General features: G+C 44.6%; 1 protein-coding gene across 1 annotated transcript in view; it reads left to right on the top strand.

Annotated features, from left to right (window-relative positions):
* Positions 1–18,625: 18,625 nt before the first annotated feature.
* Positions 18,626–24,182, top strand: part of LOC115476807 (IgGFc-binding protein-like) — a 388,452-nt gene continuing 382,895 nt past the window's right edge. The window contains exons 1-2 of the mRNA XM_030213382.1: positions 18,626–19,874; positions 20,000–20,059. Of these exons, the coding sequence (XP_030069242.1) occupies positions 18,626–19,874; positions 20,000–20,059 (1,309 nt within the window). The remainder of the gene's footprint in view (positions 19,875–19,999; positions 20,060–24,182) is intronic.

Genomic DNA, 24,182 nt, shown 5'->3' with positions numbered 1-24,182 from the left:
CTAGCTGCTGTATTTTGGGCTGTCTGAAGTTTCTTTATGATATGATCATTGCATCCTGCATAGATTCCATTAAAGTAGTCTGCGTGGCTTAATACCATGGACTGTACCAGGTTACAAAATATTTCCCTCGGGAAGAATGGTTTTACGTGTTTGAACTTCCACATTGAGAAAAACATTTTCTTTGTGGTGGACTTCGCTTGGGTCTCTAGTGATAGGTTACGGTCGATTGTTACTCCGAGAATTTTCAAGCTGTCTGAGAAAGGGAGGGTGTATCCAGGGGTGTTAATATTTGTGGGTTTGTATGTATTGTATTGGGATGAGATAATGAAGCAGTGTGTTTTTTCTGTATTGAGTTTTTGTTGGAATTCATTTGCCCATGAGTTCATGATGTTTAAGCTTAGTTTGATTTTGTTGGTGATTTCCCCCAGATCGTGTTTGTATGGAATATATAATGTAACATCATCAGCGTAGATAAATGGGTTTGAGGCCTTGGGTGGATAGGGTCTTGGCTAGTGGAGTCATCATGAGGTTGAAGAGGATCAGTGATAGTGGGTCACCGGTAATTTATTACCCGTGGTAAATAACCTACAGTGATCCTTGCGGTACTCCGCAGCCTGGTTTCCATGCTGACGATATGTTTGTTTTTGATTTCACTTGATATGTTCTTATGGTTAGAAAGCCCTTAATCCAATTCAGAGTGCCACCACTGATTCCGAAGTATTCTAGGATTCCTAGCAATATGTTATGGTTAACCATGTCGAATGCACTTGACATGTCAAATTGGAGGAGGAGAATGCTCTTGCCTATTGCCATTTCCTGTTTGGTTAGGAGAGTAGTACTGTTTCGGTGCTGTGTAGGGGTCGAAATCCTGATTGTGACTCATGTAGTATAGTGAATTTGTTTATGTAGTCATTGAATTGCTTGGTCACCAGTCCTTCCATGAGTTTGACTACTAATGGGATAGAAGCTACTGGGCTGTAGTTGGTAATATCGTTTGTTTTTTTCTTAGTGTCTTTCAGTATTGGGGTGAGCAGGATGTTGCCTTTTTCTTGAGGGTATATACCCTGTTGTAGCATGAAGTTTAAGTGGGATGTGAGATCTATTATGAAGCATTGGGGGGGCAGATCGTATTAGGTATCTTTGAAAGATACCTTATCCTGAACCATGCGCTTTTGAGCGACTGTCAGCCTTCCCCCCGTTTCTAGTTTAAAAGCTGCTCTATCTCCTTTTTAAATGCCGATTCCAGCAGACTGGTCTCACCCTGGTTAAGGTGGAGCCCATCCTTTCAGAATAGGCTCCCCTTTCCCCAGAATGTTGCCCAGTTCCTAACAAATCTAAAACCCTCCTCCCTGCACCATCGTCTCATCCACGCATTGAGAGTCCGGAGCTCTGCCTATCTCTTGGGCCCTGCGCATGGAATGGGTAGCATTTCAGAAAATGCTACCCTAGAGGTTCTGGATTTGAGCTTTCTACCTAAGAGTCTAAATTTGGCTTCCAGAACCTCTCTCCCACATTTTCCTATGTCATTGGTACCCACATGTACCAAGACAGCCGACTCCTCCACAGCTCCATCTAAAATCCTATCTAGGTGACGCGTGAGGTCCGCCATCTTCGCACCAGGCAGGCAAGTCACCAGGTGATGCTCATGTTCACCAGCCACCCAGCTATCTATATGCCTAATGATTGAATCACCAACTACTACAGCTGTCCTAACCTTCCCTCCCAGGCAGCACTTGGAGACATATCCTCGGTGTGAGAGGATAGTACCTCTTGAAGCATCTTATTCAGGGCACCTACCATGACAGACTGTGGGAGGGCAGAATAGGGAGCAATCTGGGCATGACCAACAGTGGCAGAAAACTGTCACTTACATTGGCCGATTTTCTGTCTTGGCAGGCTCTGCTGATGTCTCACGAACCACTTGAGATATGCATACCCTTTTTTGGGAAGCTATGCACTAGGACATGTAGATCTGGTTCAGTACCTTAGCTCAGATCTGCTCCTTCTGCACTCCCAAACCAAGCTAGGAGGTTTTTAGTAAATTCAGGGCTGCTTCTTCATAGGCAGTGTCTGAAGGGGCAATCAGGCCACAAAACAATAGCCCTTTGCAGAGTGTTACTAACTTATACCTCCTGATGGATACTGCGAAACATGTTGTCCAATTCTGTCTCTGAGGTACAATGCTGCTAGGGTTAGAAAACATGTACATGCAAAACTAAGGCAAGGGAGTTTGACTGCCACCTGCCCATCAGTTCAAAGATTGCAAGAAAAAGGAAATCTTAATGGCAAAACAAAAGGTGTGACAGTGCAAGAGATACTGAGGGTAGACCACTGTACAGAGTGAGATTGAAGAACAAAAAGTGAGATTTCTTTAGGTCATGTATCTAGGCCTAATTCTAGAAAGTTTAAAGTGTTGTATTGCTTTATGCATTAAAAAGCAATATTTGCTTTTCTAGTGCCTCTGAAAGGATATAAAATACTAGGAGTATGCATTTGTTAACACACATTCTATTCATCAACATGCCTTAAAAATGTAGTGTATGTCAAATTGATTTAACATACATTAACCTACAAAATAACACTCATTAAGTTCATTGACGTGGTAAAGTGTTAGACACACACACAAAAGAGGAGAACCAGCACCGCATGGAGATCAAAGACCACAAAGTAAAAACAGAGATGACCCAGGGAATGAATCTAAGAAGACCAGAGCTCCAAACAGGCACAGTACTTTACTGCAGTATTCAAAATGAATGATTCAACTACATGTTGAAAAATATTTATGAAAGTAAATGTGTGAAATTAACAGAAAAAATGTCTCAAAACTGAGGGGGAAACTGTCCAATGAACCAAAAACAAACCAAAATTGTTTTCTCTGGGCACATCCCTAGAGCATACATGCTGTCAGAGGGAGAACAACAAGGAGAGGGAGATAGTGACAGGCAGACAGAGACATTGACAAGGAAAGGCAGGCAGGCACATATATACATGTAGAGGCTAATTTTATAACAGGTGCCTTGATCAGGATTTTATAAAGGTATAAGCAACTATGCGACTTACCTTGAGTAATCCTATTTCTTGTCTTTTTCTAATCTAGTATTCAAGCCTTGGGGAGTACTGCTAGACAGAATATACCAGCCAAAATTAAACTAAAAAGAACTCTTAACTAAATTTGAGTCAAATCCAAAAAGATAAGAAAAAGAAATCCAAAATGTCAGGTTTCATTAAATTTCATCTTGTTTTTGAGTGTTAACCTGTCATCTGCCAAGCACAAGCCAGTCTTAAGTCTGTGCCCCTTGAATTAGAAAGCAGCTTTCCAGTATGAGCTACTCTGGAGCTGTGTCTTGTATTTCTGCAACACTTTTTTTTTTTCCAACTATTAATTGCTATCATATAGAAGCCAGCCTTGAACCTCTGACCTTCACATTGCAAGAGATTTTCCTAGAGGAGTTACTTTGTCTTTCTAGAGTCTGTTATAGCCAGACCATGCCTAACTGTGTTTTGTATTTCTGATAATCTGAGTCCCTGTTTTCTGACTGGTCCCACAGGTACCAGCTGAGGGCAGGTTTGTACATTTCTGCCCCGCCTCTGGGTTTGTATCCCGCTGCTTGTACAGTTGTGCCCTAAAAAAAAATTATAAAAACAAAATGAAACACAAAAAAGCCTGCAAACAACAGAGGAGATTGTGGAGTGGAGGAGTGGCCTAGTGGCTAGGGTGGTGGCCTTTAGTCCTGAGGAACTGAGTTCAAATCCCACTTCAGGCACAGGCAGCTCCTTGTGACTCTGGGCAAGTCACTTAATCCTCCATTGCCCCATGTAAGCCACAGTGAGCCTGCCATGAGTGGGAAAGCATGGGGTACAAATGTAACAATTGCCATTTTTTCCAAATTTCATAATTTTATTGAAAAATTAGAACCATTGAACATATGCAACAATAAAAGCAAGAACAAATCTAACACATATTTTGCATTGTTGTCTCTTCAGTGCAATCCATCAGAAGAAACATCAAACATTATCAGAGGTCAAGTTATGCATAGTAAATCTTAAACCATGGGGTACAAATGTAACAAAAATAAACAAAACAATTGCCATTTTTTCCAAATTTCATAATTTTATTGAAAAATTAGAACCATTGAACATATGCAACAATAAAAGCAAGAAACAAATCTAACACATATTTTGCACTGTTGTCTCTTCAGTGCAATCCATCAGAAGAAACATCAAACATTATCAGAGGTCAAGTTATACATAGTAAATCTTAAACCCCTAAAACCTACACCTTCCCCCCCCCCCCCCCCCCCCCCCCCCCCCCCGGCCCTCCACGAATAACTGAATTATACTCCCTCTGAGAGGAACTTAGAGATTAAAGAAAAAAAAGCCAACATACCCCTATTGATGTCCATTAAGAGGTAGGCCCATCACTTCCTATGTGGTTCCCATACCTTTATTTTATTTTTGTACCCTGTGCTTTCCCACTTATGGCAGGTTCAATGTGGCTTACATGGGGCAATGAAAGGTTAAGTGACTGGCCCAGGGTCACAAGGAGCTGCCTGTGCCTGAAGTGGGAATTTAACTCAGTTCCTTAGGACCAAAGTCCAACACCCTAACCACTAGGGCACTCCTCCACACCACTTTAAAAAGGCTGGCAGTCTATTCTAGCATAGAATATATGTAGTCCAGTATAAACTGTATATAGCATCTGCCTCGGAGGGTGCTGTTCTATCTGCTGCCAATGCACCACCACCACAACACAGGCCGCTGTCAGAAGAGGTGCCCCTAGCTTAGCCTTCCAAGCCCAGGAACCAAATATTTCACTAATAGACACAAAATGGACAGCCAGGCCATGGTCCGACCATTACAGTGCAAACCTGTCCCTCCACTGGAGAACAAAAATAAAAGACACACCAAAAACAAGAACGACAAACTTATAATACGAGAGGCAAAATAGACCCACTAACATTCTGGCAACAATTCTATACCGACGAATGGACAACACCCACAGACTCACCCCAATTTCTTCAAGAATGGGAGCACAGATGCAAAACAACACTAGACAATATAGCACCACTTCAAACCAGAACCTCACATAGGAAAAACTCACTACCATGGTTTAACGAAGAACTGAAAGAACTAAAAACACAGGTCAGAAGACTAGAAAGAGCATGGAGCAAGAAAAAAGACGATAACACACTTAAAAACTGGGAACAACTACAAAGAAAATATAAATACTCGATCAGACAAACTAAAAGAACATATTACAAAACCAAAATAGGACCAAATTACAAGGATACACACAAACTATTCACACTCGTAAATAATCTCCTAAACACCACCACAGTTACATCCAACAACACAGATACCCCAGCAGCAACCAACCTTGCAAACTACTTCAAGGAAAAAATCATAAAGCTCCGACTTATGATACCTACTAATGCAACGGACTACGCAAATATCCTTGAATGTCTAGACCCAAAATCCGAAGAATACCCAGCAGATCGATCATGGACAAACTTTGAAACAATCTCATCAAATGAACTCTCACATTGGCTCCGGAAATATGCCAAATCGCAATGCAAACTAGACATCTGCCCTAATAACCTAATAAGATCCGCACCCAAACATTTCAAAACAGACCTCACGAACCACGTAAACTACAGACTTCAGAATGGGCTCTTCCTCACAGAGAAGGGAAACATCCTACTTACTCCACTACCAAAAGATGCTAAGAAAAGCACAATGGACCTAACCAACTACTGCCCAGTAGCATCTATCCCACTTACAACAAAACTCATGGAAGGCATAGTGATGAAACAACTCACTGAATACCTAAATAAACACTCAATTTTGCACAACTCTCAATCAGGATTTCGATCAAATCACAGCACCGAAACTGTCCTAGTGTCCGCAATGAACTCATTTAAACAAACAATTGCAACTGGTAACAACATACTCCTCCTACAATTCGACATGTCCAGTGCCTTTGACATGGTCAATCATGAAATACTATTACATATACTAGAATACTTTGGAATAGGAGGCACAGTTCTCAAATGGTTCAAAGGATTCCTGACCACAAGATCATACCAAGTAACAATGAACGCGGATAGATCACCCCCATGGTCACCTGAATGTGGAGTTCCCCAAGGATCACCCCTCTCACCAACCTTATTCAATCTGATGATGATACCGTTAGCCAAACTTCTAGCCAATCAAAACCTCAACCCCCACATATATGCAGATGATGTCACAATCTACATCCCGTTCAAACATGATCTAAATGAAATCACCAACGAGATCAACCAAAGCCTCCAAATAATGCACACCTGGGCAGATGCATTCCAACTAAAACTAAATGCAGAAAAAACACTATCATTTAATGTCTTGTTCTCACCTCACAACATAATACAAAACACTTCTCTACCATAACAACACCATACTGTTCTCTCCCGGTCTCAAAAAACCTGAAAATTCTTGGAGTCACCATAGATCGAAACCTCACTCTCGATGACCACATGAAAAACATGACGAAAAAGATGTTCTACTCCATGTGGAAACTTAAAAGAGTAAAACCTTTCTTCCCGAGATACATCTTCTGTACCCTGGTACAGTCAATTGTATTAAGTCATCTGGACTACTGTAACGCACTATACGCGGGCTGCAAAGAACAGACCATCAAAAACTACAAACTGCCCAGAATACTGCCGCCAGACTCATATTTGGAAAAACTAAATATGAAAGTGCAAAACCCTTGAGAGAGAAGCTTCACTGGCTCCCACTTAGGGAGCGCATTACATTCAAGATCTGCATGATTGTGCACAAAATCATTCACTCAGACGCCCTAATCTACATGCTAAACCTCGTAGACTTACCTCCAAGAAACGCCATAAGATCATCCCGCAAATTTCTCGACCTGCACTTCCCTAGTTGTAAAGGACTAAAGTACAAGCAGATGCATGTGACCACATTCTCGTATTTAGGCACGCAAATGTGGAATGCACTGCCTACAGACCTGAGAACAATCGGCGAAACAACTATCTTTCGCAAATCTCTTAAGACATATCTCTTCAGCAAGGCATACAATGAGTACTAATAGCCACATAATTCACCCGACAATCCAATCAATTAAGATAACTCATCTATTATAGCTACCTTAATCACTCCTCTCCTTCTTCTTCCTACCCTTATCTAACCTCTGCAAAATATTAAATGTATATGACACCTTGCAATGACAATGTTAACAAAACTATGTAAGCCACATTGAGCCTGCAAATAGGTGGGATAATGTGGGATACAAATGCAATAAATAAATAAAAAATAAAATTTTCATATTTAACAAGCAGGGACCCATCTCCAGCACCAGTTTACAGGAAAAATATTCCTCCAGAGTATGGCGCACCTTTGTCCAATATGCCTGGATTTTTGGGCAGTGCCACCAGATTTGACAGAAGGTACCCCTATGCATTGCTTGGTGCCAGTGCCCCAAATTCTGCATAATCTCTCTGGTGTATTCTGGTAATTCCATTGATACAGCAATTTATATCCATTCTCAGTTAAACTACTGGGCACTGATACTCGCAGCAGGCTTTGATATACACTACTCCACTCTTTTTCTGTTAGGGCACCCACTAGGTCTTGTTCCCAGTGCCTCAAAAATCCCTCCCTTCTTGCTTCCCCTCAGAAAAGTCCACTCCAACAGGCTTTTATCACCCTTAAGCTCCCGTTTTACCTTGCATTGTATATAGTCTTTAATTTGAAGATAATAGAAATAATCTGTATCAATCCAAATTCTTCAACAAGCTCATTAAATGGAATAAGCTCTCCCTCATCAACTAGCTGACCCAGCGTTATAAGCCCCCTCTCACCCCATAGATGATTTCCCAGTGGAAAATTTCCCAGATGCTGAATAGAAGTAAGATGGAAATATCTTCTAGAGCTGAAAAACTTTCCATATCCACTTCCAGACACTAAAAATAGCTCAACCATTCCTCAAATTCATACATGCACAAACAGAACACCCTCCATTCCTTCATACACACTGGAACCATTCCATTCCTTCCATCTCCTAGACCCTCCTCCTCCTGGCTTCGTAGAATCCCCAGTGCTCTCCTAACTTCCCCCCATGTCCCTTCTCATTACCATCCTTACTTCCTCCCTCCTTCGGCACCTAATCTTTATGCCTCTATTCAGGAAATCTAGACTGCCCCAAATTGACTGCCCTATTTGACTGACTGTACACTTGTCCTTTAGATTGTAAGCTCCTTGAGCAGGGACTGTCCTTCTCTGTTAAACTGTACAGCGCTGCGTAACCCTAGTAGCGCTTTAGAAATGTTAAGTTGTAGTAGTAGTATTAACTGCCCATGTCATCCTTCCTTTTCTCTGGGCAAGTGGAAGCGTAGACAAAATTGAGGTCACCACACCATTCCACTCCCAGTCACCCTCCCAATATCTTCATCCACCCGTGCAGCCTTCCTTGCCCAGTCAGAAGTCCTTTTCCCTGAAAAAGATCTTTGCACTGCAATAGAGCTGATTAAAAGCAGTCAATCAGCAGATTTTCTGAGGCCCGTGGAGCCATCTGAGCATTGGTGCAGGCGCCGTCCATTTCTCTCAATTCTTTGCATCCGCTGCATATTGATTTGTCTGTCACGTTTTCAAAGCTGGAAACTGGTTTGTGAGCCTTGGGCCACTGCCGAGAAGCGGCAGTGGCAGGCAAAACCACCCCCACACCGGAGACAAGGCAGAGCTTAATGCAGTGGCGTACCAAGGGGGGGGGGGGCGGTGGGGGTGGTCCGCCCCGGGTGTCAGTGGGCGGGGGGGTGCTCCATCGGCGCTGCAGACTGCAGGCAGCCCGCGTCTCCTGCCTCCATCCTGCTATGCCTTTTAAAGAAAAATCTGAAAAGCGGTATGGCAGGCATGCTTCGCGTCTGCCCTGCCTGCTTGTAAAAGAAAGTGCCGGCAAACCTCCTTGTTGACGTCACGATGTCGCGTCGGGTCTTCCCTCACTGGGTCCCGCCCTCGTCGTGACGTTGACGAGGAAATTTGCCGCTTTCTTTTACAAGCAGGCAGGGCAGACACGAAGCATGCCTGCCATGCCGCTTTTCAGATTTTTCTTTAAGGCACAGCAGGAAGGAGGCAGGAGACGAGGGCTGTCGTCTCTCCACGAAGGTGACAGGTGGGTCGAGTTGGGGGGGGCTTAGATGGGAGAGGAGGACTGGGGAGGGGGTTTTCAAATGGGAGAAGGGGACTCGGGAGGGGGGCCTCAGATTGGAGAAGGGGACTGGGGTGGGGATGGGGGTCTCAGATGGGAGAAGAGGGGAGAAGGGGACTGGGGTGGGGGGGGATCTCAGATGGGAAAAGGGGGGTGGGGGTCTCAGATGGGAGAAGAGGGGAGAAGGGGGGTGGGGAGGGGGGTGGGGACTCTCAGATGGGACGTGGGGAGGGGAGTCTCAGATGGGAGAAGGGGACTGGAGTGGGGGGGGGGTCTCAGATGGGAAAAGAGGGGAGAAGGGGACTGGGGTGGGGAGGGGGATCTCAGATGGGAGAAGAGGAGAGAAGGGGATGGGTGGGGAGAAGGGGGGTGGGGAAGGGGGCCATGCGAGAAAATGGGAGCCATGCCTGGGGCTGGTGGGAAAATGGGTCTGGGGCTGAAAAGGGGTCCCTAATGCAAGGCATGTGGATGAAGGAGGCTGGAACTGGGGGGCTGAAAAGGAGGGTAGGTGGGATAAGGGGGCTAAGTACTGGAACTGGGGGCTGAAAAGGGGCAGGGGCAGAAACTGGGGGGACTGGGGGCTGAAAAGGGGACAGGGAGAAGTGGCTGGGGCTGAAGCTCAGGACTGGTGAGAGAAAAGGGCTGGGGCTGAAACTGCGGACTGGTGGGATAGTGGGGCTGAAAATGGGGGGCATGTGGGAGATGTGGGCTGGGGCTAGAACTAGGGGCAGGTGGGATAAGAGGGCTGGAACTGGGGGCTGAAAAAAGGGGCAGAGAGAGGGGACAGACGATGGATGGATGGGGGGGGGGGCAGACCCTAGATGGATGGGGGGGAGGGGAGGGCAGACCCTGGATGGATGGAAGGGGGTGAGGGAGGGCAGACCCTGGATGGATGGGGGGGGGAGAGAGGGAGGGCAGACAGTGAATGGAAGTGGGAGAGAAAGAGGGCAGACAGTGAATGGAAAGGGTAGGGAGAGAGGGCAGACATTGGATGGCAGGGACAGCAGAGAGGGCAGACATTGGATGGCAGAGAAAGAACGAAGACGGATGCTGGATGGAAGGAAGACAGTGAAAAGAAGGTGAGGAAAGCAGAAACCAGAGACAACAAACTGTAAATAAAATATATATTTTTATTTATTTTTTTTTGCTTTAGGATAAAGTAGTATTGTAGCTGTGTTAATGTTTATAATAGAACATGTAAATAAGGTAATCTTTTTATTGGACTAATTTTAATAAATTTTGACTAACTTTCGGAGAACAAAACCCTCTTCCTCAGGTCAGGTTTTAGGATACTGTAACACACTATACTGTATTGACCTGAGGAAGAAGGTTTTGGCCTCTGACAGCTAAATGTATTAGTCCAATAAAATGGTATTTTATTTTCTGTATTTGTTTTATTTCTATTTGTTAATTTGTAAAGCGGTGATTGGTATTTGTTAGCTTTTTTTCAAATTTACATCTGCTGTCTTTATATTTTGCACAGTACTAGGGGACATTTTCTGTTTCTGTGGTGTTGCATTATATGCAGAGTCTGGCATTTTGGGGGTTCAGTTTAATTTTTGTCTAAATAGAAAGTTTATGATTACTTGTTCTATAGTGGATTAGGGTGTATCTGTGTTTGTGAAAAAGACATGACTTTCAGTGACTGTGCAGGATTGACGATCTGTACTATCTGTCTGGTTTCGTTTTACAATAGGTGAATTGATGTTCTAGTGCTCACTGTAGTGTTTAAGATGCTTTCTTTTTCCTTGTGTGACTCATAGAAATGACTGCTTATGGTATGGTAGAATTGCTCTATAGGTCCTGAGTGTTTTGTATTCTCGGTATGCCTAGTACTGGATTTTGGAGGGGGGTGTTAAAAAATGACCGGCCCCGGGTGTCAACTACCCTAGGTACGCCACTGGCTTAATGAACAGTTAGGCTTCACCTGCACCTGGCCACTTTTCACCAAGGGTTGAGCCCTTGGCTTCAGGTGGCCGGCAGGGCTTACTGGGCAAGGCAGGACTGGATACCCCACTAGGCTGAACCAGGACTGAGGGTCAGAGGGGAGAGGAATATACAGAGACAGCCAGGCAGGGAATGAGAAGTCAAAAGACCAGACTGAAAGCTGTAAACAGCCACTGCAGCAGGGAACCAAACACTGAAAAACAAAAGACAGACTGAAAGCTGCCAGGCAGCCACTAAACAAGAAACACAGAGAACCCAGAACCAGACACAGTAAATACAAACAAGAGTCAAGACTAGGACAGTGCAAGCTAAGCTACACATAAACTAAACAGAATCAGGCAAGGAACTAGAACAGGAATCAAACTAGGCTGAAGTGAAACAAGCACCAACATACCAGGGCCTTAGACGCAATGCAAAGGCAAAGCAGAAATGTTCCAAGATGGCTGATAAGCCCAGAAGCAGTTGGAACTCAGCTGCTACAATCACCAGGCAGCTACGGGTGCTGTGCAGGCTCAAACAGCACAAGCAAACCTGGCAGCCTGGAAGATCCGGACCGGACTGGGCTGAAATCTGGAATGGGTGACGGTCCACAGCAGCCACCGGTTCTGGCCACCAGAGGGCGAGGTGAGCACAGAAGTAACATTGTCCTTGCCTAGAATCTATTTACTTCTCAGCAGCTTCTGATTGGTCATCATAAAAACCAATATCTTGTAGCATTTTGCCCGCTTCCACCACTGTGGACATTTTATGATTCAATGAGATAAACAAAATCCAGTCTGAATGGATACCATTTATGGTGGATGTTTTCCTCTCTCAGCACCCCACCACTTCCTTAAGGTGGTTGCCGAAATGTCTGCAAAGATTTCCATGTGGCTTCTCTTCCAGTCTACACGTCACGCTGCCTGTAGAATTTCTCTTTTACTGGAAATCTAAGAAACCAGTTTAGGACCTAAGGCCTGAGGCCCAATGTACTCTTTCAAATTCTATAAGCTGCAAATACTCATGGCATCTCACTGCTTTCAGAAGTTGATGGCAGATGTTTTGAGTGATATCTGCAACATTTTTCACCTGCATTTCTTTCTTTCTTTCTTTCTTTCTTTCTTTATTGTATTTGTACCCTACATTTTCCCACCTCTTTGCAGGCTCAATGTGGCTTACAGAGTATGGAAATGAAAACGTCGTCACATGACTTGAGAAAAGAAAAAAAAACAGTCAGGATGCATGCTATAAGGCACTTCCATCACCCTCACATTATTGCGATGGATGAGATTCTCACTGTCCTCTAATTTTAAAAGTACCTCCTCATAGGTTGTTTTCATATCTCCACATTGTTTCTGAAGGGCTGTAATGTCCTCATCATGTTCAGTTACTTTTTCTTTAATGCCCTGTAGCCACTGTCTCAATTCAACCACATCTATATGCAACTCCTACTACTACTACTATTTAGCATTTCTACAAGGCGTACGCAGCGCTACACAAACATAGAAGAAAGACAGTCCCTGCTCAAACAGCTTACAATCTAATAGACAAAAAATAAAGTAAGCAAATCAAATCAATTAATGTGTACAGGAAGGAGGAGAGGAGGGTAGGTGGAGGCGAGTGGTTACAAGTGGTTACGAGTCAAAAGCAATGTTAAAGAGGTGGGCTTTCAGTCTAGATTTAAAGGTAGCCAAGGATGGGGCAAGACGTAGGGGCTCAGGAAGTTTATTCCAGGCGTAGGGTGCAGCGAGACAGAAGGCGCGAAGTCTGGAGTTGGCAGTAGTGGAGAAGGGAACAGATAAGAAGGATTTATCCATGGAGCGGAGTACACGGGAAGGGGTGTAGGGAAGGACGAGTGTGGAGAGATACTGGGGAGCAGCAGAGTGAGTACATTTATAGGTTATTAGAAGAAGTTTGAACAGGATGCGAAAACGGATGGGGAGCCAGTGAAGCGACTTGAGGAGAGGGGTAGTATGAGTAAAGCGACCCTGGCGGAAGACGAGACGGGCAGCAGAGTTTTGAACCGATTGGAGAGGGGAGAGGTGAGTAAGAGGGAGGCCAGCAAGAAGCAGATTGCAGTAGTCTAAACGAGAGGTGACAAGGGTGTGGATGAGGGTTTTGGTAGAGTGCTCGGAAAGAAAGGGGCGGATTTTACGGATGTTGTAAAGAAAGAAACGACAGGTCTTGGCGATCTGCTGGATATGAGCAGAGAAGGAGATAGAAGAGTCAAAGATGACCCCAAGGTTTCGAGCTGAGGAGACAGGGAGAATGAGAGAGCCATCAACAGAAATAGAAAATGGGGGGAGTGGGGAGGTGAGTTTGGGGGGAAAAATGAGAAGCTCGGTTTTGGTCATGTTTAATTTCAGGTGGCGTTGAGACATCCAGACAGCAATGTCAGACAAGCACGCTGAAACTTTGGTTTGGATGCAAGGTGAGATATCAGGGGTAGAAAGGTAGATTTGGGAGTCATCAGCATAGAGATGGTAGGAAAAGCCATGGGATGAGATTAATGAACCAAGGGAAGAAGTGCAGATAGAAAAGAGGAGGGGACCAAGAACAGAACCCTGAGGTACGCCGACAGGCAGAGGGATAGGAGAGGATCCACCAGAGTGAACACTGAAGGTGCGGAGGGAGAGGTAGGAAGAGAACCAGGAAAGGACAGAGCCCTGGAAACCAAGTGAGGACAGGGTATTGAGAAGTATGCTGTGATCGACAGTGTCAAAAGCAGCAGAAAGATCAAGAAGAATGAGGATGGAATATTGACCTCTGGATTTAGCCAGTAATAGGTCATTGGAGACATTAGTAAGCGCAGTTTCAGTTGAGTGGAGAGGGCGAAAACCAGATTGTAGTGGGTCAAGAATAGCATGTGAGGAGAGAAAATCAAGGCAGCGGTGGTGAACAGCACGCTCAAGTAATTTGGAGAGAAAAGGGAGGAGGGAGATGGGTCAGTAATTAGAGGGACAAGTAGGGTCGAGTGAAGGCTTCTTAAGGAGAGGTGTGACCACAGCATGTTTAAAGGCAGTAGGGACAGTTGCAGTGGAAAGTGAGAGGTTGAGAATGTGACAGATAAAAGGAATAAGAGCAAGTGAGATGGCATTGAGAAGGTGGGTGGGAATGGGATCAGAGGAACAGGTGGTACATTTTGAGGAAGAAAGGAAAAGTGTAGTTTCCTCTATAGTAACTTCAGGAAAGGAGGAAAAGGAATGAGAGGAAGGAGAGAGAGGGGAACAGACTAGTGGAGGGAGAGGTGGTGAGGTAGAGAATTCAAGGTTTGTCTTTTGAACCTTGTCGTGGAAGAATTCAGCAAGGGTCTGAGGAGATAATGAAGGGGGAGTTGGGGGAGGGGGCACCTTGAGGAGAGAGTTCAATGTGGTGAAGAGAAGTTGAGGGTTAGAGCCAAGAGAGTTGGTCAGTTGGATATAATAATCCTGTTTGGCACATAAAAGAGCAGATTGGAAGGAGGTCAGCATGAACTTAAAGTGTAAGAAATCAGCAAGGGCCCGAGATTTCCACCAGAGGTGTTCGGTGGAGCGGATACAGGAATGTAGGTAGCGGATATTAGAAGTCAGCCAAGGTTGGGGTTTTGTACGCCTTATAGGGCGGGTCATCAAAGGTGCAAGTGTGTCTAAGGCAGAGAATAGAGTATTGTTGTAAGAAGAAACAGCCTCGTTGACAGACGTGGATGGTGCCACAGTAGAGAGGAGGTTTGAAACATGGGAGGATAGAGATGAAAGGTCAATATCGTGAAGATTCCTAGATAAATTAGATAAGATAGGATGGGACTGGGAGGGAGGAGATTTAAGTGTGAAAGTTATAAGATGGTGATCAGAGAGGGGAAGATCAGAGGCAAGGAAACTAGAGGGTGAACAGTTGGAGGAGAAGATGAGATGAAGACAGTGACCATTTTGATGAGTGGGGGAGGTGGAGAATAGTTGGAGATTAAAGTAGGATAGCAGAGCCGGTAGTGGGAGACGGGGCTGGAGGTTGGGAGGCGGGGATAGTGCGGTACAGACTTATACGGTCTGTGCCAGAGCCAGTGATGGGAGGCGGGACTGGAGGTTGGGAGGCAGGGATAGCGCTGGGCAGACTTATACAGTCTGTGCCCTGAAGAGCACAGGTACAAATCAAAGTAGGGTATACACAAAAATAGCACACATGAGTTGTCTTGTTGGGCAGACTGGATGGACCGTGCAGGTCTTTTTCTGCCGTCATCTACTATGTTACTATGTTACTATGTTAAAGCGAGTAACTTGGAAATATAAGAGTTGGAAGGATCATTAGCAGGAATATTAAAGTCACCAAGGGTAAGAGAGGGGGAGGAAGGATCATGGAAGAAGGCAAGCCAGGCATCAAAGTCACTGAGAAAGGATGAAAGGGACTTATCAGGGGGACGATAAATGACCGCTATTCGAAGAGGCAGAGAGAGAAAAGGCGGATAGAGTGGACTTCAAAGGAGGAAAAACAGTGAGATCGAGGTGGAAGAAGGGGTTGAAATCTGGAGGAGGGAGAGAGAAGTAGTCCAACACCGCCTCCGCGACCAGCAGGGTGAGGAGTATATGAAAAAAGATAACCGCCATGGCAGAGGGCTGCGACTGAAGCAGAGTCATCAGAGCAGAGCCAGGTTTCTGTTATGGCGAGCAGATGGAGGTGACGCGAGATAAAGAGGTCCTGGATATAGGGGAGTTTGTTACAGATAGAGCGGGCATTCCGTAGGGCGCAAGAGAAGGGCAGAGAAGAGGAGGGGAGTAGAGGAATAGAGATGAGGTTAGAGAGGTCGTGGTGAGATCTGTAGAGGTGGGATAATAGTTGGTGAGGAGGGCCAGGATTGGGATTGATGTCACCGGCTGAGAGTAAGACAAGGAGTAAAAGAGAGCGGAGGAGAATAGGAGAGGTGTGGCCACGAAGGCGTCGAAGGTGAGTGGTATTTAGGTGGAATGGGGAAGGGAAAATGGAGGGAAGAAAGAGACGGAGATTAATAGCCAAGAGGGAGGAAGAGGGTAGGAGAGAAGGTGAGGTGATGAAGTCGATGGATGGGCAGTGAGTTCCTGTAGCGGAGAGAGGTAGGGGGTGAGGGAAAAGGTTAGGAAGGGACAGGGCTAGGAAGAGAATGTGAATAGGGGCCATAAATGACTGAGGTACTTTAGTAACTGGGAAGAAGATTAGATGTAAAGAGAAAAATGCCCCGGGCACCTAGAGCGGAGGCCCTGAGTGGATCGGAGTGGGCCTGGGTGTCACCCCGGAGAAGGCTGTAAGGATATGCAGATGAGCTGCAAGTCCTCCACAGTACCTGAAAGGCAGCCGGTTGTAGAGCTGGGCACCTCTCAGCTGAGGAAAGGCTTACTAGGGGTTAGGCCGAAGCCAGCATTCCTCCCCCTGAGGGTCGCCTCTATACTGGTACACATCTCCGTATGAACTTTTGCAATTGCTCCTTTTATCTCTTCGATCCACTTTTGAATGGTGCTGCGTGTAACCATTTGTTCATCCAGAGAGCTGTCCTTCTGCCTGGACTTGCCAGCTGTATGCACTCCTGCCTCCTCTATGCCCTCTGGAGCTGCCGCCATCTTAGACCCTTCATGCTCTAGTGGATCTGCTGCTACACTAACAAAGCTTCAGATGTCTGAGAGATTTTTCTTTGAGACTATTTCAGCAGCTATGTAAAGCAGACCGGTGCACTGGCACTGAGGCTCTGATGAACAAGAGAAGGGACTCAAAGACCATGAAGGTGATAGAACTGTCAGTGAGTGTGATATACTCCTAATGAGTGAGACGGGCATTTATTTCACCACAATCCTTCCTTACCAGAGGTGCCATAAGTGTTGTCATTCTATTTTGTTTTGGGTTTTTTTTTTATTTGTTTTTGTTTTGTTTTTTTGTGGATGGTTTGCCCTCCCCTCTTTTTTTGGTGGGGGTATTTGTTTTTTTGCTGTTTGCTGCATTTATTTACAATGAAGCAAGAGCAAAATAATTTGTATACAAATTTTAACTTCAAAACATTCTGCAAAACCTATTTAAGCTTATATCACTTCTTTGAAGATTTTATAAATCGTTTGACTCCTTATCAAGTGATACCCACAGTACATGAGATTTGCAAGCTGTCTTGCTTCTCTTAACAGCAGTAATTATATAACTGGGCACCTACAAATACTTTCCAAAATGTACCTATTTAATTAAGGCATCATAGGTGTATATTGAAAATAAGTTATTAGAATAATGCTCAGCAGTTAACATATCAACACCTCTTTCTATGCAGGTGTAAATGGAAGTATGTATTCTATGCCTGCCTGTATGTACATATTTTTATAAGGTATGCACATCCATTGCATGCCCATTGTGTTCAAACTATATTGCTGGGAATGCCTATATACAGCCCACATAAAAGTAGGTTCAATCTTTGTGTGCACCTTCTTTTAACAGATGTATACCCCACATAATCTTATAAAAGCAATATTCAAAATATAAAATATGCTTCTTAAACCACAGCAAACAGGAAGAGGCTCGTGCTGTTTGCAGCAAATCACAAGGGCAGAGCAAAGCAGGCAAGATAGAAGTCCAAAAATCTTTATTGCATAAGTCTAAAAATATCTTTATTGCACAAGTCCCAACGTGGCCATGTTTCGCCAATATGGCTGCATCAGGGGTAAATACAAAAAACTATCAAAAATAAAACACCCACATATTAAAGAACTGTAAATTTGAAAACATGTACATATAAAATATGTTCCTACTCATATACAATAAAATACATGTAAAAGCAAATAAAGGTTCAAAAGAGCTCTACTTAACTTATGCATATCATTGACAATAAAAAAAAAACATATTAAGAAATCACAGAAACATCTCATTAAAAATTATTGTCAACTTATAACAATTTTTTTACAAACCACGAACTTGAGAAAGTGACTTTTTACCAAAATAGGTGAATAAAAATATGTGTAAAAGTCTAAAGAGACACCTACCTAACCAGAGATGTTCAAGTTATCTTCCTGGTTGGCAGAACTTCATCCAAGAAAGCATAAGGAATGCATATCAGAACTCAGTAAACTTAGTGAATCAAATAAAATACAATTTAAATCCAATTACTAAACAAAAACATGGTAAACTATGGTTTTTTTTGTTTAGGTAGGTGTCTCTTTAGACTTTTACACATATTGTTATTCACCTATTATGGTAAAAAGTATTTTATTGTATATGAGTAGGAACATATTTTATATGTACATGTTTTTAAATTTATAGTTCTTTAATATGTGGATGTTTTATTTTTGATAGTTTGCTGTATTTATCCCTGATGCAGCCATACACAATTATCCTCCACATATTACAAACAGTTTTACAAATGTTTGTTTCTTTTATCATTATTTTGACATTATCAGCATTTTCGTTTTACAAGGTATAGTCCCCCTCCCCTCAGCTCTGCTTCTGTTTGGAGGCCCAGAAGGAACAGGAAGAAATTGCTGGTCAAAATAAAATTCACTAGAAGGAAACCTAATATTATTAATGATATTCTCTGATTATCTTCTAGATACCTGCTCAGCAGGTCCACTGGGGCAGGAGTTCATCACAGCCTTCATGCAGAACTTCAGAGCCAATAGTGGTCAACCTAATTTTGTACTCTACGTTTCTGCTTACTCCTCCTCTACCACCATCCAGATCTCAGTGAATGGGGACAGTTTCAGGAAAGAATTGAACATCAATAATCAGCAAACTGTGCCGGTTCAGATACCAGTCCCTGAAATGTCAGGATCTGGTTTGTTCTCCAGATCTGTAATTATCAGTGCAAATGAAGATATTTCTCTTTTATCCATGAACAATGAATCTGCGAGCGCTGACATTGCAGTAGTGTATCCTGTGAATCAGTTGGGTACTCAGTACTACATACTGACTCCAGCTGAGGGCCCACCAGAAAGTTTTACAGAGTTTGTTATTGTAGCATATAAAAACCCTACAAGAGTCACAGTGTTCCTCACAGGTGCTGTGAATTTCCAGAACCAAACATATACTTCAGGATCCCAACTCATAATTAACCTGGAACCTCATCATGCTGTTCAGTTACTCAGCAAGGATGACCTGTCTGGCACCAGAGTGGTCTCCAATCAACCTGTAGCTGTTTTGAGTGGGAACACCTGCGCTTCAAAAAATACATTTTGTAACCATGTGTATGAGCAACTCCTACCAGTCTTGAACTGGAGTACCACTTTCATTGTGCCCCCATTGTCCTTCCAGACCAAATACGACTTAGTGTATGTTGTTGCTTCCCAAAACACTAAGGTTAACTACCAGTTTGGGTCTAGTCATGAGACAAAGAGCTTGAAAGCTGGTCAGGTTCTGAAGCTTCAGGTCCAAATGCCCAATCCTCTTTACCTTTCTGCTAGCGCTGGTGTGCAGATTCTTTTCTTGGGCACAGGCGGGAAAAAAGGATCATTGTCCTATGATACATTCCTCATTACCATCCCAGGTATTAGTGAATATTGTGCATCCTACAACATATACGAGGAGGACGAGTTTCAGAACTATGCGATCATTGTAGCCAAGACCTCAGCAGCTGCAAACATCACTTTCGATAAACAGCCACTTACTACAGTTCAATGGATGCAGGTCCCTGGCACAGAGTATTCCTGGGGAGAGTATAGCTTTAGCACCAATTTAAACTCCCACCTTGTGGAACATCCCAGTGTTCCATTTGGGCTCCTAAATATTGGTATTTCCAAAAACAATGCATATGGAACAGAAGCTATCTGTAGAAGTGGTAAATATTCTGTGTGTATAAGTGCATGCCTCTATAGTATAACAGTATATGTCTTTTGTCATCATTTTTTCTTTTCCTGCTGTCATTGGGCACAGGTCTCCAATACTTTTCCTGGTGTCTTTCAGAACTTAACCTGCTTTTTACAGGTCAGCTGTCCAATGGTGTAGCCATATATGAAATTGGGAGTGAGTGGAGGGCAACAGCAAACATGAATGGCACTATGCACCCCCTTTCATATCCCCTCATGTCCCCCCCAAAAAAATTAGCATTAAAATACCTTATTTGGTGAGGATATTCAAGCCCCACCAGCTGAAGAAATTCAGAGCTTGCCCCAAATCAGCTAAAGTAGGGTAGAATGTGCAGCACATTCAGCTACTACTGCCGGCGCCACAAGTATTATCATTTCTCATGGGTCACAAGAACCATGTTTGTGCTGCCAACATCAGTACCAGCATTTTGAGCCACTGACAACTGTGCTTTAGCTAACTCATAAGACCATATGCACCATACTGGGAAAAGACTAAGGGTCCATCAAGCCCAGCATCCTGTCTCTGACAGTGGTCAATCCAGGCTTCAAGAACCTGGCAAAAAAAAAAATTATAATGTTCAATGGACTTTTCCTTCAGGAATCTGTCCAAACCCCCCTTAAACTCAGTAAGGCCAGCCGCTGCCACCACATTCTCCGGCAACGAGTTCCAGAGTCCAACTACACGCTGAGTAAAGAAAAACTTTCTCCTATTTGTTTTAAATCTACCATATTCTAGCTTCATCTTTTGTCCCCTAGTTCTATTATTGTTTGAAAGTGTAAGCAAACGCTTCACATCTATCCGCTCTACTCCACTCAGTATTTTGTAGACTTTTATCATATCACCCCTCAGCCACCTTTTCTCCGAGCTGAAGAGCCCTAACCTTCTCAGCCTTTCCTCATAGGGAAGTCGTTCCATCCCTTTTATCATTTTCGTCGCCCTTCTCTGCACCTTCTCCAATTCCTTTATATCCTTTTTGAGATGCGGCGACAAGACTTGGACACAATATTCAAGGTGCGGTCGCACCATGGAGCGATACAACAGCATTATAACATCCTAATTATACTCAACATTCTGTGCGCTTTCTTGGCCACCGCAGCACACTGAGCAGAAATTTTCAACATCTTGTCAACGATGACTCCCAGATCCCTTTCTAGGTCTGTGACTCCTAACGCAGAACCTTGCATGACATAGCTGTAATTCAGGTTCCTCTTACCCACATGCATCACTTTACACTTGTCAACATTGAATTTCATCTGCCACTTGGACGCCCAATCCCCCCGTCTCGCGAGGTCCTCCTGTAATCTTTCACACTCCTCCTGCGACTTGACAACCCTGAATAACTTTGTGTCATCTGCGAATTTAATTACCTCACTAGTTACTCCCATCCAGTGGCGTAGCCAGACCTGACATTTTGGGTGGGCCCAGAGCTAATATGGGTGGGCACTTTGTATATATAGGTTGAGTAGTTTTTTTTTGGGGGGGATCCTAAATAATTTTTAATAAACAGTCTGCCCAACAGCTGTCCTACAGCAACATAAACCACATACATATTCGGAACCTATGTTGCAAACCTTAAAACCACCAGTTCTGAACACTCAAATACCAATAACATCACCTTTAAAAAGGCAATAGCAATATGTGTCCCATTGGAAAAGCCTATAGATCCCCACAAACACCACATGCCAGCAGAATCTCTTACCTTGGTCACATACAGAACACAGATCAACCATCATTAATTGCAGAATAAAGGACCAAAAATTTGAATTTGTCCTGTAGCCCAGCATCAGCCATACCCTTCCCTTCCCCATCACTTCATCCTTGTAGCCCACCATTGGCCCTACCCCCCATCCATCCTTATAGCCCAGTATCAGCCATACTCTTCCCTTCCTACCCTCCCATCTCTCCCTGTAGCCCAGCATCAGCCCTACCCTTCCCTTTATACCCCCCCATCTCTCCCTGTAGCCCAGCATCAGTCCTACCTTCCTTTTATACCCTCCGCCCAATCAGGAATCTGCCCTACCCTTCCCTATCCCCCCCACTTCTCCCAGTAGCCTTAGTCCCACCTGCCCCAGGCATGGCCCCATACCATTCTCCCTCCTGCCCCCCTCTCAGACCCCAGACCCCTTCTCCCATCTGAGTCCCTCCCCTCCCCTCCCCTCCCAGACCCCATCCTCTTCTCCCATCTGAGTCCCTCCCCTCCCCTCCCACACCCCGTCCCCTTCTCCCATCTGAGTCCCTCCCTTCCCCTCCCAGACCCCGTTCCCATCCCTTTCAACCATCTGAGTCCCTCCCCTCCCCTCCCCTCCCACACCCCGTCCCCTTCTCCCATCTGAGTCCCTCCCTTCCCCTCCCAGACCCCGTTCCCATCCCTTTCAACCATCTGAGCCCCTCCTCTCCCCCCCGACCCCTTCTCCCATCTGAGCCCCCCCCCCCTTGACTCAGTCCCCACCTGCCTACCAGCTCCGTCGACGGGGGGAGAGATGACCCTCTTCTGCCACCAATACCCAGCCTTAAAAAAGAAAACGGAAGAAGCGCCTCACATCTGACCTGCTCTGCGCTGCTAAGGCAAACAAATTGCCTCGTTGCATCGGCCCTTCAATCACTGTGTCCCGCCCTCTGATGTAACTTCCTATTTCCGGGAGGGCGGGACACAGTGATTGAAGGGCCGACGCGACGAGGCGATTTGTTTGCCTTAGCAGCGCAGAGCAGGTCAGACGCGAGGCGCTTCTTCCATTTTCTTTTTTAAGGCTGGGTGTCGGGTGGCAGAAGAGGGTCATCTCTCCCTGTCGACGGAGCTGGTAGGCAGGTGGGGACTGCGGCGCTGGCAGGGCGGGGCGGACGTTGGTTGGGCGGGCCTGGAGGGAAAGTGGCTGGGCCTGGGCCCATCCAGGCCCGCCCGAGGCTACGCCCCTGCTCCCATCTCTAGGTCATTTATAAATACGTTAAAAAGCAGCGGTTCCAGCACAGACCCCTGAGGGACCCCACTAACCACCCTTCTCCATTGAGAATACTGACCATTCAATCCTATTCTCTGTTTCCTATCTTTCAACCAGCTCTTAATCCATTGTAATACCCTACCTCCGATCCCATGACTCTTCAGTTTCCTCTGGAGTCTTTCATGAGGCACTTTGTCAAACGCCTTCTGAAAATCCAGATACACAATATCCACCAGCTCCCCATTGTCCACATGTTTGTTCACCCTCTCAAAAAAAATGCAGTAGATTGGTGAGGCAAGACTTCCCTTCACTAAATCCGTGCTGACTTTGTCTCATCAGCCCATGTTTTTGTATGTGCTCTGTTATTTTATTCTTAATAATAGCCTCTACCATTTTGCCCAGTACCGACGTCAGACTCACCAGTCTATAATTTCCTGGATCTCCTCTGGAACCTTTTTAAAAAATCGGCGTAATATTGGCTACCCTCCAGTCTTCCGGTACCACACCTGATTTGAGGGATAGATTGCATATTACTAACAGTAGCTCTACAAGTTCATTCTTCAGTTCTATTAATACTCTGGGATGAATACCATCCAGTCCTGGTGATTTACTACTCTTCAGTTTGCAGAACTGACCCATTACATCCTCCAAGTTTACAGTGAATTTGTTTAGTTTCTCCGACTCACCTGCTTCAAATACCCTTTCCGGCACCGGTATCCCTCCCAAATCCTTCTCGGTGAAGACCGAAGCAAAGAATTCATTTAATTTCTCCGCTATGGCTTTGTCTTCCCTGATCGCCCCGTTAACACCACTTTCGTCCAGCAGCCCAACCGATTCTTTATTTATTTATTTTTTGTTATATTTGTACCCCGCGCTTTCCCACTCATGGCAGGCTCAATGCAACTTACATATTGTATACAGGTACTTATTTGTACCTGGGGAAATGGAGGGTACCCCGCGCTTTCCCACTCATGGCAGGCTCAATGTGGCTTACATATTGTATACAGGTACTTATTTGTACCTGGGGAAATAGAGGGTTAAGTGACTTGTCCAGAGTCACAAGGAGTTGCCTATGCCTGAAGTGGGAATCAAACTCAGTTCCTCAGTTCCTGCTTTTAATGTATCTAAAAACATTTTTACTATGTATTTTCGCTTCTAACGCTAATTTTTTTTTTCAAAGTCCTTTTTTGCCCTCTTTATCTCCACTTTGCATTTGGCTTGACATTCCTTATGTTTTATCTTATTATTTTCAGTTGGTTCTCTTCTCCATTTTCTGAAGGATTGTTTTTTTGCTCTATAAGCTTCCGTTTAGCCATGCTGGCTGATGTTTGGTCTTTTTTCCT

This window comes from Microcaecilia unicolor, chromosome 8 (genome assembly GCF_901765095.1).
Source record: "Microcaecilia unicolor chromosome 8, aMicUni1.1, whole genome shotgun sequence".
Classification (NCBI taxonomy): domain Eukaryota; kingdom Metazoa; phylum Chordata; class Amphibia; order Gymnophiona; family Siphonopidae; genus Microcaecilia; species Microcaecilia unicolor.
The sequence above is the reverse complement of the archived record's forward strand: the minus strand, read 5'-3'. Positions and strand labels throughout refer to the sequence as shown.